General features: G+C 39.7%; 1 protein-coding gene across 13 annotated transcripts in view; it reads left to right on the top strand.

The window, feature by feature from the left end:
- Positions 1 to 13,105, top strand: part of LOC125451054 (transducin-like enhancer protein 4) — a 197,208-nt gene that overhangs the window by 99,230 nt on the left and 84,873 nt on the right. For 6 of the 13 annotated variants that reach the window (XM_048527748.2, XM_048527747.2, XM_048527742.2 and 3 more), the window contains one exon: positions 6,451 to 6,486. The exons of the other annotated variants lie outside the window; for them this stretch is intronic. In XM_048527748.2, coding sequence (XP_048383705.1) covers positions 6,451 to 6,486 — 36 coding nt within the window. The remainder of the gene's footprint in view (positions 1 to 6,450; positions 6,487 to 13,105) is intronic. 13 annotated transcript variants of the gene reach the window in all.

Below are 13,105 nucleotides of genomic sequence, written 5' to 3'. Positions count from 1 at the left end.
GCAGTTGTCCCTGTCTCTAACACCTCCTTTAATACTTGTATGTAATTCAAAATGTGACTGTATAATTGCTTGCCTTGGATACCCTGCAAGATGTAATTGCTTGGGAAATCATAGCCTGAATCTCAGGTTTCAGTTGTCAGGGAAGAGCCAGCAAGTCCATTGAGTCAATTTTTAGCAAAGCCTGCCATTAGTTTGGGCCAGTCAGGTCATTGGCAGTGTGTGGAAGGCCTTCTCCAGGATCAGAACCCTGCAGTAGGATGGGGGAGGTCGAAGTCCCCAGTGAGAGTTATCAGTCAATTGGAGGTCATCTGGGCTCAGAGCAGAGATGGGTCATGGCAGGGGGAACTTGTGAAGTTGGGGTTGCAAGCAGGTGTGGTTAGAATGAGGGACTGGTCCCCGGGCATTAATAAGCAAACATCCCAGGATCTTTTTCTTATACATGCTGAATGTTAAGCCCCATCCACCACCAGATTAATACTCGTGACAGTTGGAGCTGGCCCGTAAGTGGCTATTAGTTGCCAAATAAAAAGCCTTGATTCGTATTGCAGGCAGAAGGCCAAAGGCCTTTCTACTGTTGCTGAATAACAGTGTCATAGTCATACAGCATAGAAACAGACTCTTCAATCCAACTTTGGCAAACCTGGCCAGCATGGATAACTAAAATAGTCGCACTTGCCTATGTTTAGCCCCTATACTTCGAAATCTTTCCTATTCCTCTACCTGTCTAAATGTCTTTTAAATGTTGTAATTGTACCTGCATCTACCACTTCCTCTGGCTGTTCACTCCACATACAATCTACTGTCTGTGTGATAAAGTTGCCCCTCTGGCCCATTTTTAAAATCATTTTCTCATCAAAAATGTGCCTGCGAGTTTTGAACTCCCCTCCCCTAGGGAAGAGATTTTTGATGTTCACCTTATCTGTGCCCCTCATGATTTTATAAAGTTCTATAAGGTCGCCCCTCAACCTGCTATGCTTCGGTGACTAAGTCCCAGCCACTTCAACCTTTCCTTTATAACTCAAACCCTCCATTCCTAGCAACATTATTGTAAATCTTTTCTGCACCCTCGCCAATTTAATAATATCTTTCCTGTAGTAGGGTGACCAGAACTGTACACAGTACTCCAAAAGTGACCTCACCAACATCCTGTACAACTTCCAACATAATGTCCCACCACCTGTACTCAATGGTTGGAGCAATGAATCCGATTGGAGGCAGAATGCCAGTTCCCCACCATTGCCCTGAGTAATCTCCAGTTAGGGGGAAGGGGTGCAAAATTTTGCTCAATAATTAGGATGCTAAAGCATGGCTAGTCAAAAAGCAATGACAAAGCCACTGGGGGTTTTCAGCTTTTGAACGGCTTCGATCAGAGTCACTCAGCGACTGATGGGTCCACCATTGGCTTCTGCACAGAGGGTCAGTCACCTGTCCTTGCTGCCAATTCAAGTACTCCCTCCAAATCTGTACCTGCCTACCGAACTGCTCTCACTTGCTTCTGGTCTGGCTCTTGTGCTTCAGTAATTGATATTCTGGCGGCCTCCCAGATGGTGCTGCTGTTCAGAAAAGTATCTGCTAGTCTCTGATTGACAGTTCTTGTGTGAACTTAGACCCTCTGGGTCCTGTAACAGGAAAAGGAAGGCTGCATCCCATGGAGTTCTGAGTGGGTGCAAGGCAAGAATTTGTATGTCCCACAGAAAGACCTAAATGATTTTCGCTGCCTTCAGCTAGCCTGTTAAATCAGAACTTCAGAAACTAGTTCTTATCATTTATTACATGTCCATCAACATTTCTCTCTAGAATATTTAATCATAGATCCTACCATGTAGAAAGAGGTCACTTCAACCCTACGAATTGTACCAGCTCTTCCTAGAGCATCCCATCCAGACTTCTCCCAATCACCACAACCCTATATTTACCATGGCTAATTCAGCTAGACTACACATCAATACACAAGCCACCTAGCCTGCAATCTTTGGACTGTGGGAGGAAATTGGAGCACCCGGTGGAAATCCACACAGACAGGAGAAATGTGCAAACTCCACACCCAAAGCTAGAATTGACCCCAAATCCCTGTCACTGTGAGGCAGAGGTGCTAACCATTGAGTCATCATGTCATCTATGCGAGAGGTAAATTCATAGTGGTAGCATTATAACTTGAATGTATATCATTCCAACATTATTTCATAAGGTGATCAGAAATACTGAAATATAACAGTGAGTTTTTGAAAATTGATTACAGGTTGCTTTTCCGCATGGAACTGCAGACAGTTTTATTTCAGGACTTGCATCTGCTAAGTTGGACTCCAATGAGTGATCCGACAATAATTTTTCCTTTTTATTTTCGATTTGTCTCATAGTTATACTTAGAAAATCAATGAATTGCTTCCTTACCTATTTTCTAGTAAAGATATATTTACTTTGTACTTGATCTCCCTGCCCCAACCCCTACTAATCAAATCTGAGAAGTATAACCGCAAATTGATTATTGTATCATCTCTATCAACAGGATCTTGTTCTAAGCTCCCCAGTGATCAGACTCTCTGGCTATTTGATTAGTTGTGTGTATTGATTAGGTAACTGCATGAGAAGGCTATTATGATCTGTAAATGCGCAATGACCTGTAGGTAATACATTATGATCTACAGATTAAGTGATGGTCACAGGCTTTCACTAAATTGCCTATTGAGTTAAATGGGACACGCGTTAATTGTTTGGTGAGCATAGGATAGGCAGCCTCTACCTCTTTGAGGATCCCAATTATAGCCGTCTAAACAGGGAAGAAGAAAAGTACCTTACCACATCTTCAAAATGTTTCAAATGCAAAATAAGTTTAAAAATGTTTGGGTGTTTGCAGGAAACATTTTACACATAGAAGGATTCCACAAACAGCAGTGAAATTAACAACCAATTAAATTATTTTCTTTAGTTGTAAGAACCTCAACCTCATGAGGTATGTTGGGTGCCAACTAAGCATTAATCCAGCAATAATCTTTCTTAATTTGCAACTCACTACTTCCTAGCTAGATTTGTACCTTGCTACCTGTGAAAATCATAAAAGATTGTGCGAGTTGCTTCTACCATTGAGATCAGCCTTGATGGATTTATCCAGTTTTGACACATACTTTACATTGTCTGTATTCCTCAGATCCCTGTAAGGTTCCTACCATAGATTTTATTGGTGGCTTCATCATATTGGCAAATTTTGAATTTGGTGATCACATTGATTTCACTGTCCACTTCTATTCGTACTTACTTTGCTAATACTGTGAGTGCTTATTTTTGCCTTTGAGTTTATCACACTGCATTTAATAAAGAACACCCAAGCGGGTTTTATTTTTGACTATGATCAGATATGTTTATGGTGGACCCACAAGTAAGAAAATTGTGTTTCCTGATTTGACATATGGTCCACTTTAGGCCCCTGGTCTTCATTTATTTTTAGTACAGTAAGATTTGTTTTTGTCTTAAGAAATGGTTTTCATTGTGACAAGTGAATTTACCATTTTCCAAATTGGATTACTTTCTATTTTGCACATATTTTCCTGACTTCCAAGGAGACTGCAGTGGATCAGAGCAGAACCAAAGGTTTTACTTTCATTGCGGTCAAAAAGAAAATTAATTCTCATGTTTCTAATAGACATTACACTTAAGAGAGTCACAGAGTCATACAGTAAGGAAGCAGGCCCTTTGGCCCAACTCATCCATGCTGACCAGATTTCCTAAATTGAACTAGTTCCATTTGCCTGTGTTTTGGCCCACTTCCCTGAAAACCTTTCCTATTTATGTACCTATCCAAATGTCTTTAAAATATCGTAGCTGTACTTGCCTTTACCATTTCCATGTACCCTCCACTCTGTTGCAAAAGTTGCCCCTCAAGACCCTTTTAAAATCTTCCCTTCCCATCTTAAACCTATGCCCACTAATTTTAGATGTCCCCGCCCTGGGGAAAAGAAGCTGCAAATTTCTTATCTGTCAGAGGAAGTACTTCCAGGTTCATACGCACATTAGAAATATGTTTATTTTCCAAGATGTAAGGCGAGGTGGCAGACCAGAAAGGAGCTTGTGCTCCACCAGTGATTCTCATCAATCGCAAAGATTGGTTTGCATGCCAGGACCAGACTGATCTGCCCTGTTTCTCGAAGTCATTGGAAATACTTGTGGATGCCCATAATCTGTGTGATGCTTGTTCTGCAGTAAGAGAACAATTCTTAATCATTGTGCAGTATGGGGAAGGAAATAGTGTTGTCACCAGCTGCTGAATGTATTTGTTAAACAGCTCAGGTGCTTTGAAGTCATTGACAAGTGAATTATGCAGAATTATACAAAAGTGGCAGCAGCAAGAAAGAAAGCAGAGCTATTATATTGTCTAGAGTTGTGCTGTTCCTGACATTACACAGGGAACAGTTCAGCAGTAATTATAGGAATAAAACCAGCTATTGGAAATTGAAAAGTAGTCAAAAGAAAGAAACCTTATAGACTAGCAACTTTAAGTGATTGAGACACTGGTTCGGCAGTCCACATCATATGTGAATTTCCGTTTTGCAATAATTTTTAACTTGCAGTGTTACAAAGGATTTAAATAGAAAGCTGTAGAAAGTCTAATAATTCGCAGAAATGTCATTAAACCTAACAATGAAATTTTCCATGCTGACAATTTAAAAGAACTGACAAAAGAAGCAGATCGAAAATTAGGACAATTTATTTCATGCATCAAGTTATGATTTCAATGCATTATACAGCCTGAAAGATTGTGAAAGCAGGTTTCATATGAACTTTCAAAAGGAAATTGGATATAGCCTGAAGATATTTCACGGTGCAGTGTAGGGCAAGGCCTCTGGATTCAAGACCCACCTCAGGATTTGATGCCCGTGGAAAATCTGTCATAACACAGACTGACAGATAAACTATCAATATGTAAACCTTCCAGTAAATCTGTGTTAGCTTCCCAAGCTTTATTCTTGATATTCTAATGTAGCTGATTTGTGCTTGGGCGACTGATTGACATCTGACTTATGGCTAGAGAAGTGAAAAAGCCTGATGGCCAGATCCCTAATGAGAGGAAGATTTGCTTTATCTGTGTTCTGTTGTATGTTAGAATAGCTTGTCATCTCTTGATGTGTAGACTAGTGCGTGAACAAGTACCACCTTGCAAGTTTGCTAGGATCCATTTAACTATACCTCAGAAAAACCCAATCTTTTTAAAATGGAGTAGTTCCAGGATGGGTGGTGCCATCAGCAGAAGACAACAGGTAAAGGTTCTCATTTGAAAATACTAGATACCATCCCTGATCTGGAGGATCTTGAATGTCTCCTGCCTAATTATTACATAGATCTGGCAGAACCAGACTTCTCAACAGTTCCATCTGTTTGACTCTGAGCTGAGCTTCCTCTTTGTTACCAGATCATTTACTTTATCTCCATCACATGATCTTTCTCCGCATTGTTTAAAGTCATCTGCTAAAGTCCTTATCCGTGATTTTATTGTCTCCAGACTAGACTATTCAAGTGTTTTCTTGCCTAACATCCTCTCTTCTAGATTTATTATGCTTAAGCTGAGCAAATATTATTAGTCTGTTAATATTTTAACATGCACCAAATTGCATTCACCTATCATCCTTATCGTCACTCAGCTGTATTGGCTCCTGGTCCGGCAAGATCTTGATCTTAAAATTCTCATCCTCACGTTCAAATTCCTCCCTGGTTTTATGCCTCACTGTTTCTAAAACGTACTCTAGCTCTGAACCTCTCAGAACCCTGTATTCCTCCAATTACAGCCTCTCTTGCAGTCCTGTAGTTTTCTCACCGCACAGTTGATATTGTGATTTCAGCTGTCTAGATCCTAAACTCTGGAATTTCATCTGCAAATCTTTCTGCCTTTCTGTAAAACATTAGATGAAACCTAACTCATTGACCAATATTTTGGTCTCGCATTCTAACATTTATTTCTGAGGTTCTCTGTCAGTTGTTGTAAATGCATTTTTTAAATCACTCCTGTAAACTGCTTTAAGATGCTTCGCTATGTTAAAGGTGCTATGTAAGTGCACATTGTTGCTGTTGTTGAGACTCACCAGTGAGCATCTGATCTGAGTCAAAAGACAGAAATTACTGGAGAAACTGACCCGATCTTGCTGCATCTGTGGAGAGAAAGCATAGTTAACGTTTTGAGCCCAGTAACTCTTATTCAGAACTGTTTTAAAGAAAGGTCACTAGACTTGAAACATTAACTCCTTTTCTTTCCACAAATGCTGCCCGATCTGTTGAGTTTCTCCAGCACTTTCTGCTTTTTGTTTCAAATTTCCAGCACCAGAGTTTTTAATCATATTTGGTTTGTTTAGGTAATGTTGAAATGAGCCAAAATATTCTCTTTTAAGTTTTTTTTTGAGAATTTTCAAAACCAGTATGAAGAAAGTATTACCGTGCTTGGCATTAACTTTTTAATCTCTACCATAGCACACAGAGAAGAGAAGGTTTCAATGCTGGCTATTGGTGAGTTTGAGAAGTGTCCAAATGAAGATCTACCAATTGATGATGATCTCTTTGAATTAGCATACTGTGGTGAATTATTTATGCTAGAACGTAGAAAACTGCAATAAGCAATTGTGTTAACATTTTCTCATTATTTCTCTCTTGTCTGACTTTGCTTTTCATGCTTGATCTCTCTTTTGTGGCCACTTTCACTTGCATGTGCATTCATTATGCCTATGTCTGTGTCTTCCCTGCCATTCACCTTTTGCTATTGTTTTTAAGTCAGGAGACAAATTTAATTTTTCATAGGTAGCCAGTAAGGAAGATAAATTGCTAACAGGTTTGCTGCTGTAATATTGTTGGACGTGTCAGAAATTGTATTATTTTGCAGTACTTCAAATGAATTTATGGTAAAGTGAGAGTGGTTCATAGGAAATTGACAGCTTACATAAAAACAATTAAGATTTAATTAAGTAAGCAGATGAAGAGAAAGAAAATTAATCTACCGCTTTCCTTTCTCATTCCTTCTATATCTGCACAATAACATAAAAAATAGACTGCAAAGGGTTTTGTCTGAAAGCAAAGTATCAGATCTGTATCGGGCTGAGAAAGTGTGGGAGGAGGGGGGAGAAAAAGAAGGAAAAAACTTCATAGAAGTGTCAGTTCTCTAACAGAGCTGTGCAATTATTTCCATTCCCTGCTCTTTCCCACAACCCTGCAATCCTTTCTTCATTTACAAATGAATCCAATTCCCACTTGAGAATAACATGATCTTTTAGTTGGTAGTTAATTTTTCTTACTTGCTTCTATTTACAAGCAGATTAAAATAAATGGCAGTTTGTTAATTGTACTGTTTAGAGAAGAACATATTGTAATGGTAATGATGGAAGATGCATGCAAATATGATAAATTTGCAGGGTTTGTAAACAGAACATGATTGGACCTGCAGTAAGAATTGAAAGGCTTACAGTATTTAGGAGGCATTGGATCTTGGAGATCTTGAATTTAGGAATACCAGTAAGAATTTAGGAGTTTTGCAGGGTCAAGACTCAGTCTGTGACTATTATGAAGTAAGTAGGAGCATATGTTTTGTGAATGAGGCTGGAAAAACAAGTTTTTGAACTCTTGACCAGTTAGGAAAGTTGGAAAATGTGGGATCATTGGGTTTCCTGGGACAACAGGGAAGTCTGGAGTGACTCCAGAGAAGTCTGGATTTGATATCTTGGTTCTGTATCTCAGAGGAGGGGATTTGGGCTTAGGAAGAGAAAGAATTGCATTTGTAAGAAGCAGACAGAATTTTGTCATTGGATTGATTCGGACATTGGTCAGGAATGCCCATTGGCAATGTAATTGATCAGTTGGCAGAATCCCCCTGTGGTTTTCTTTTATGTCCCCTCATATAAATAAGCTGCCGCTGGCTCACCCTTCCAGAATAGGAAAGCGTAGTGTCCACCCACTGAAGCTGTCAGTCTAATCAAAAGACCAGCATTTGCCAAGGCAGCTGAAAAGTGGTGGCCATTGATGCTACACAAACTCATGGAGTCATGCAACACAGAAACAAACCCTTCAGTCCAATCAATCCATGCTGAACATAATCCCAAACTGAACGTAGTACTACCTGCCTGCTCCTGGTCTAAATCCCTGCAAACCTTTCCTATTCATGTGTTTATCTAAATGATTTTTTTAAATGTTGTAATTGTGCCAGCATCCACCACTTCCTCAGCAAGTTCATTCCATGCGAATCAGCCTCTGTAAACAAAAAAAAATGCCCCTCATGTCTTTTTTAACTCTCTCTCCTCTCACCTTAAAAATATGCCTCCTAGACTTGAAATTTCCTATCTTGGAGAAAGTTTTAAAAGACTTTAAAATTGTCCTACTGGAGGATAGCCACCTCTATGACCAATTTGTTATGGTCAGGAGAGCTGCCTTCCATGAACTAGGCCACCACTTAGTATTTAAAACATTTCCCTAACCAACCCTGCATCTCCTTTTGTCTACTAACAGGAAAAGGCACGCAATATTACTTTAGGACATTTACTCTTGTTCCCACTTTCCTTGAAAGGAGTGCCCATTGGTGGGCCCATGTTAAGAAATTGACGTGACATGACTCTTCCTAATTTGACCACCTCTCCCCTGCTCTGATTGTCCTCCCAGGATTCTCCCAGATGATATATTTCAAACTCCAAAACATTTCACGGATCATATGCAAGTCGTGGTGTGGATTTGAACCCATAAGCCACTGACTGAGGCAGGAGAGTGACTACCAAGCCATCTAGACATTGTAACTGGTGAAAGAGGGGACTACGAGACTATGGAAAGTGGTAGCTGGAAGGAACTTAAAAAGAGCATTCACAACTGCACTGGAGACTCAGCTGTAGTTTAATCAGGAGCACACTCAGCAGTAATGGAGTTATAGCTGAAGTGGGAGAACAGAAAATGCCTTCTACACAAACAGCAACTTCCTTGAGAATGGACAATAATTAGATCCTATTGGAGGGCCATTAGAAAGTAATGGAAGGGAGAATAATGGAAAAATACTATGACAGAGATTTATTCTATGGATAAAACTTATTGGATGGATTTCTTACAGATCTCTGCAGTTTTATGTTTATGCTTTACTCTTTTCTTTCTGAGATTTCGGTGAGTATGCATTTCCAAAGTGCTGGAGATTAGTGCTTTAGTTTTATAGTCTAAACGTAAATTTTTCTTTGCAGATGTGGCTTTATATTGCAATTATCTCTGTGGGAATTCAGGAACGATAGTGTGATGCATCACTAGCTCTGCTTCATGAATTCCGAAAACTATTTATCCTCCATATGAGGCATACGTAGATTTGGCTCGGAGAAATCTTCCTCCTCTTGTGTACATGTTACAAAGCGCACTCTCGACAAACTTTTTCCACCTGTGCTTGAATGTCTGTTTCCTGACTCTCTGCACCACATGATGCAGAGACACATCACTAAATCACATGATAGGTAAGGTAAGTGTGGTTATGGTGCTCATGCTGTAATCCAGTGTTTGGACTAAGAATTCAGAGAAGTGAGTTCAGATCTCACCATGACTGTTGAGAGAATTTGAATTCAGTTTAGTTTTAAGAAGTCTGTAATACAAAAAGATGGACTTAGTATGATAACTCTGAAGATGTCAGATTGTCCTAAAAGATCAACTGGTCCACAGTGACTATCATGTTTCAAGAAGGTGCACACACTACCTTCTGGTGGGAAATCAGGAATGGACAAAAAAAAAATTGTGCTTGCTAATGACGTTTTTATGCAGAGAATACATTTTAAAAGTCAAACTCCCATGTGAATGGAAACCTCCATTTTCACCTGGTGTGCCCTATTTGTGACACTTAATCCCACACCAACTTGCTACAGACTTCAGTTAAGAACCAATCAGTTGTATCAGGTTGTATTACCTCTTTCTCAGGGTAACTGGAGAAGGGTAATAACTACCAATCTTGTCAATGATGACCACATTTTGATTTTAGCTACATTAAATGTAAGGTTGGAATGATTCATAAAATTATATTTAGTGATGGAACTAGACACTTCAGATGGTGATGAATCAGAATAGAGGCATCAGGGTTATGCTGAAATCCATTAACGAAGAAAACAATTAGATTCTAAAATACTTCTAGCATGAGTTTGGTTTCAATGTAGCTGACAGATCAGGCCTTTATTGTGTAGCATTACTCAGGTAGTGTTTTCTCATGGTCATTATCAATGAGACAATTAACAGGAGTCCTCCATGTCTCTCAATCAATATGATTGGAACAGGTGCTCCTTGATGTTTTTTAATGTTATAGATCTAAGATTGCCATTCCATTTAAAAGTTGATAATGTGCAGCATTTGGACATGCCTGTCTTTTTCTCTAATTCTGGAAGCCTAAAGTATCGTTTGGCTGCATTGTTCCAGCTCAGAACTTTTTCTAACTTATACATTGCTGAAAAGATAGATATTTTTACCAAAGCTTTCCAAATTGTTCTCATCAGGACAAACCCAAGAACGTCATATTTCAAAGAACCACAACAGGTAAAAGAAAAGGTGCTGATTTGTTAGCAGGTTAACACTAATAAGTCAGTGCTGTGGTGAAAGAAATAGAATTCATATAATCCCTACTGTATGGAAGCACGCCATCCAGCCCATGGAGCCCACACTGACCTTCTGAAGGGCATCCCACCCCCTGCCCCATCCCTGTAACCCTGCATTTCCCATGATTAATCTGCCTACCCTGCACATTCCTAGACATTAAAGGCAATTTAGCATGGCCAATCCACCTAACCTGCACAACTTTTGACTGTGAGAGGAAACCCGTGCAGACACAGGGAAAGCACGCAAACTCCACATTCAGTTGACCTAGGATGGAGCTGAACCCGGGTCCCTGGCGCTGAGACGCAGCAACGCTAATCACTGAGCCAGCATGCTGCCTATGAAGGATTCCAAGGCTGCTCAAGTTCTTGGGTAATTCAAAACTGGTAGAAGGCTTGAACATAATCTTCAATTATTTTTAATTAATACTTATATATTTATTAGACAAAACATATCTTTAAAGGATGATTTGTTATCAACAAAGATTGTGAAGCTCACTAGCTATTTGATTTGGTTTTCCCATTCTGCAGGATATGTTACATTTAAAATACTCATTCTCCAATTTTAATTTTTCTGTAGAGTTTTCCATGTTAGATTTTCATTCGTCACTCATTTGAAAGAAATGTGTTTTATTTCAACCTTGGTACTGTTTCTTTTCTTTGACTCGATGTCCATTCCCTTCATTGGGACAGTTCTCTTTGTGAAAAATGCTTTATATATTCAAGTTTTTTTTTGCACCCTTGTTGCTCTGCATGCGTGCAGCTTATTTCAGTACATATGTCATGTGTATGCATGTTTACAAATGTTTGTAGGTGTATACATATTTAATATATAACATTAATATGGTACATGGCTTTTGTATGGTTAACTACTTGGCTATTAGGTGGTTAACTCATTATGAGCTGTACTTGTTATTAAGATTAGGGAGTGTTTGTTTGGTTTTATAGAGATGATTAGAGGACCCAGTAATAATTGGAAATGCTTTACATGCTATCCCACTTGACTTTTCTACATGTAACCTGTTCTTTCTAAAGCTTATCCTATCTGCAACACAAGTCCGTAAAGCTAGTTAATAAGGTGTAGAGCTGGATGAACACTGCAGGCCAAGCAGCCTTAGAGGAGCTGGAAAGCTGACGTTTCTGAAGAAGGGGCTTGACCCGAAGTGTCAGCTTTCTTGCTCCTCTGATGCTGCTTGGCCTGCTGTGTTCGTCCATTTCTACACCTTGTTATCTCAAATTCTCCAGCATCGGCAGTTCCTGCTATCCCTAAAGCTAGTCACCACCTTTTTTGTAAATTTGTCATGTAAATACGTATATTTAGAATTTTTCTTTTAGTCATCTTAGAAGTAGCCACATAATTTTTGCATGTACAGTAGTCACTGAGGTATTGGTTGAACTTTGCACGTTGAGCAATCATTCATCTTTGTAAATTTTTATATGGTATCATTTTTAAATAAACTCACACCATATATGTGAACATAAAATTCCCCACAGACATAAGAGGCATATTAAGCTCTACCTTGCAGAAATAGCATTGCAGTCTCTAAGGAGTAAGATGAGAATTATTTGATAGATTACTCCAATTATTAGATATAGTATATCTGTGAGCATAAATACTGCATGTCACCTGATTCTGATTTAAACAGGCTAAGTCTTTTTAATATATTTCTCCATCTAACTTTGTCCTGTCTAACGTTAACCTACCCGTAACACTCGTGCCTAAAGCTTGTCATTACTTTTTGTAAAATTGTCATGTAAATATGTATACTTAGCATTTCAGAATTGTACATTGATACCAGTTAATGAGCAATTTTTGTCCATCTATTCAATGAGAAGATTTCTATTTAATTCAAATGAATAAATTAAGTCATTCTTCGCTTTGTTGCATTTGTAACATTACATTTAAAATTTCGGAGTGAACATAAGAAAGAGGAGCAGAAATAAATCATTTGACTCCCCAGAACTGTTCCTCGAGTCAACAAGACCCTGGCTGAGATAATAAAATGTGAGTCTGGATGAACACAGCAGGCCAAGCAGCATCTCAGGAGCACAAAAGCTGCACAGAGGTTCACCTGCACATCTGCCAATGTGGTATACTGCATCCACTGTACCCGGTGTGGCCTCCTCTACATTGGGGAAACCAAGCGGAGGCTTGGAGACCGCTTTGCAGAACACCTCCGCTCAGTTCGCAACAAACAACTGCACCTCCCAGTCGCAAACCATTTCCACTCCCCCTCCCATTCTTTAGATGACATGTCCATCATGGGCCTCCTGCAGTGCCACAATGATGCCACCCGAAGGTTGCAGGAACAGCAACTCATATTCCGCCTGGGAACCCTGCAGCCTAATGGTATCAATGTGGACTTCACCAGTTTCAAAATCTCCCCTTCCCCAACTGCATCCCTAAACCAGCCCAGTTCGTCCCCTCCCCCCACTGCACCACACAACCAGCCCAGCTCTTCCCCCCCACCCACTGCATCCCAAAACCAGTCCAACCTGTCTCTGCCTCCCTAACTGGTTCTTCCTCTCACCCATCCCTTCCTCCCACC

Source organism: Stegostoma tigrinum, chromosome 3 (genome assembly GCF_030684315.1).
Source record: "Stegostoma tigrinum isolate sSteTig4 chromosome 3, sSteTig4.hap1, whole genome shotgun sequence".
Classification (NCBI taxonomy): domain Eukaryota; kingdom Metazoa; phylum Chordata; class Chondrichthyes; order Orectolobiformes; family Stegostomatidae; genus Stegostoma; species Stegostoma tigrinum.
This window is presented reverse-complemented; position numbering and strand designations above follow the sequence as displayed.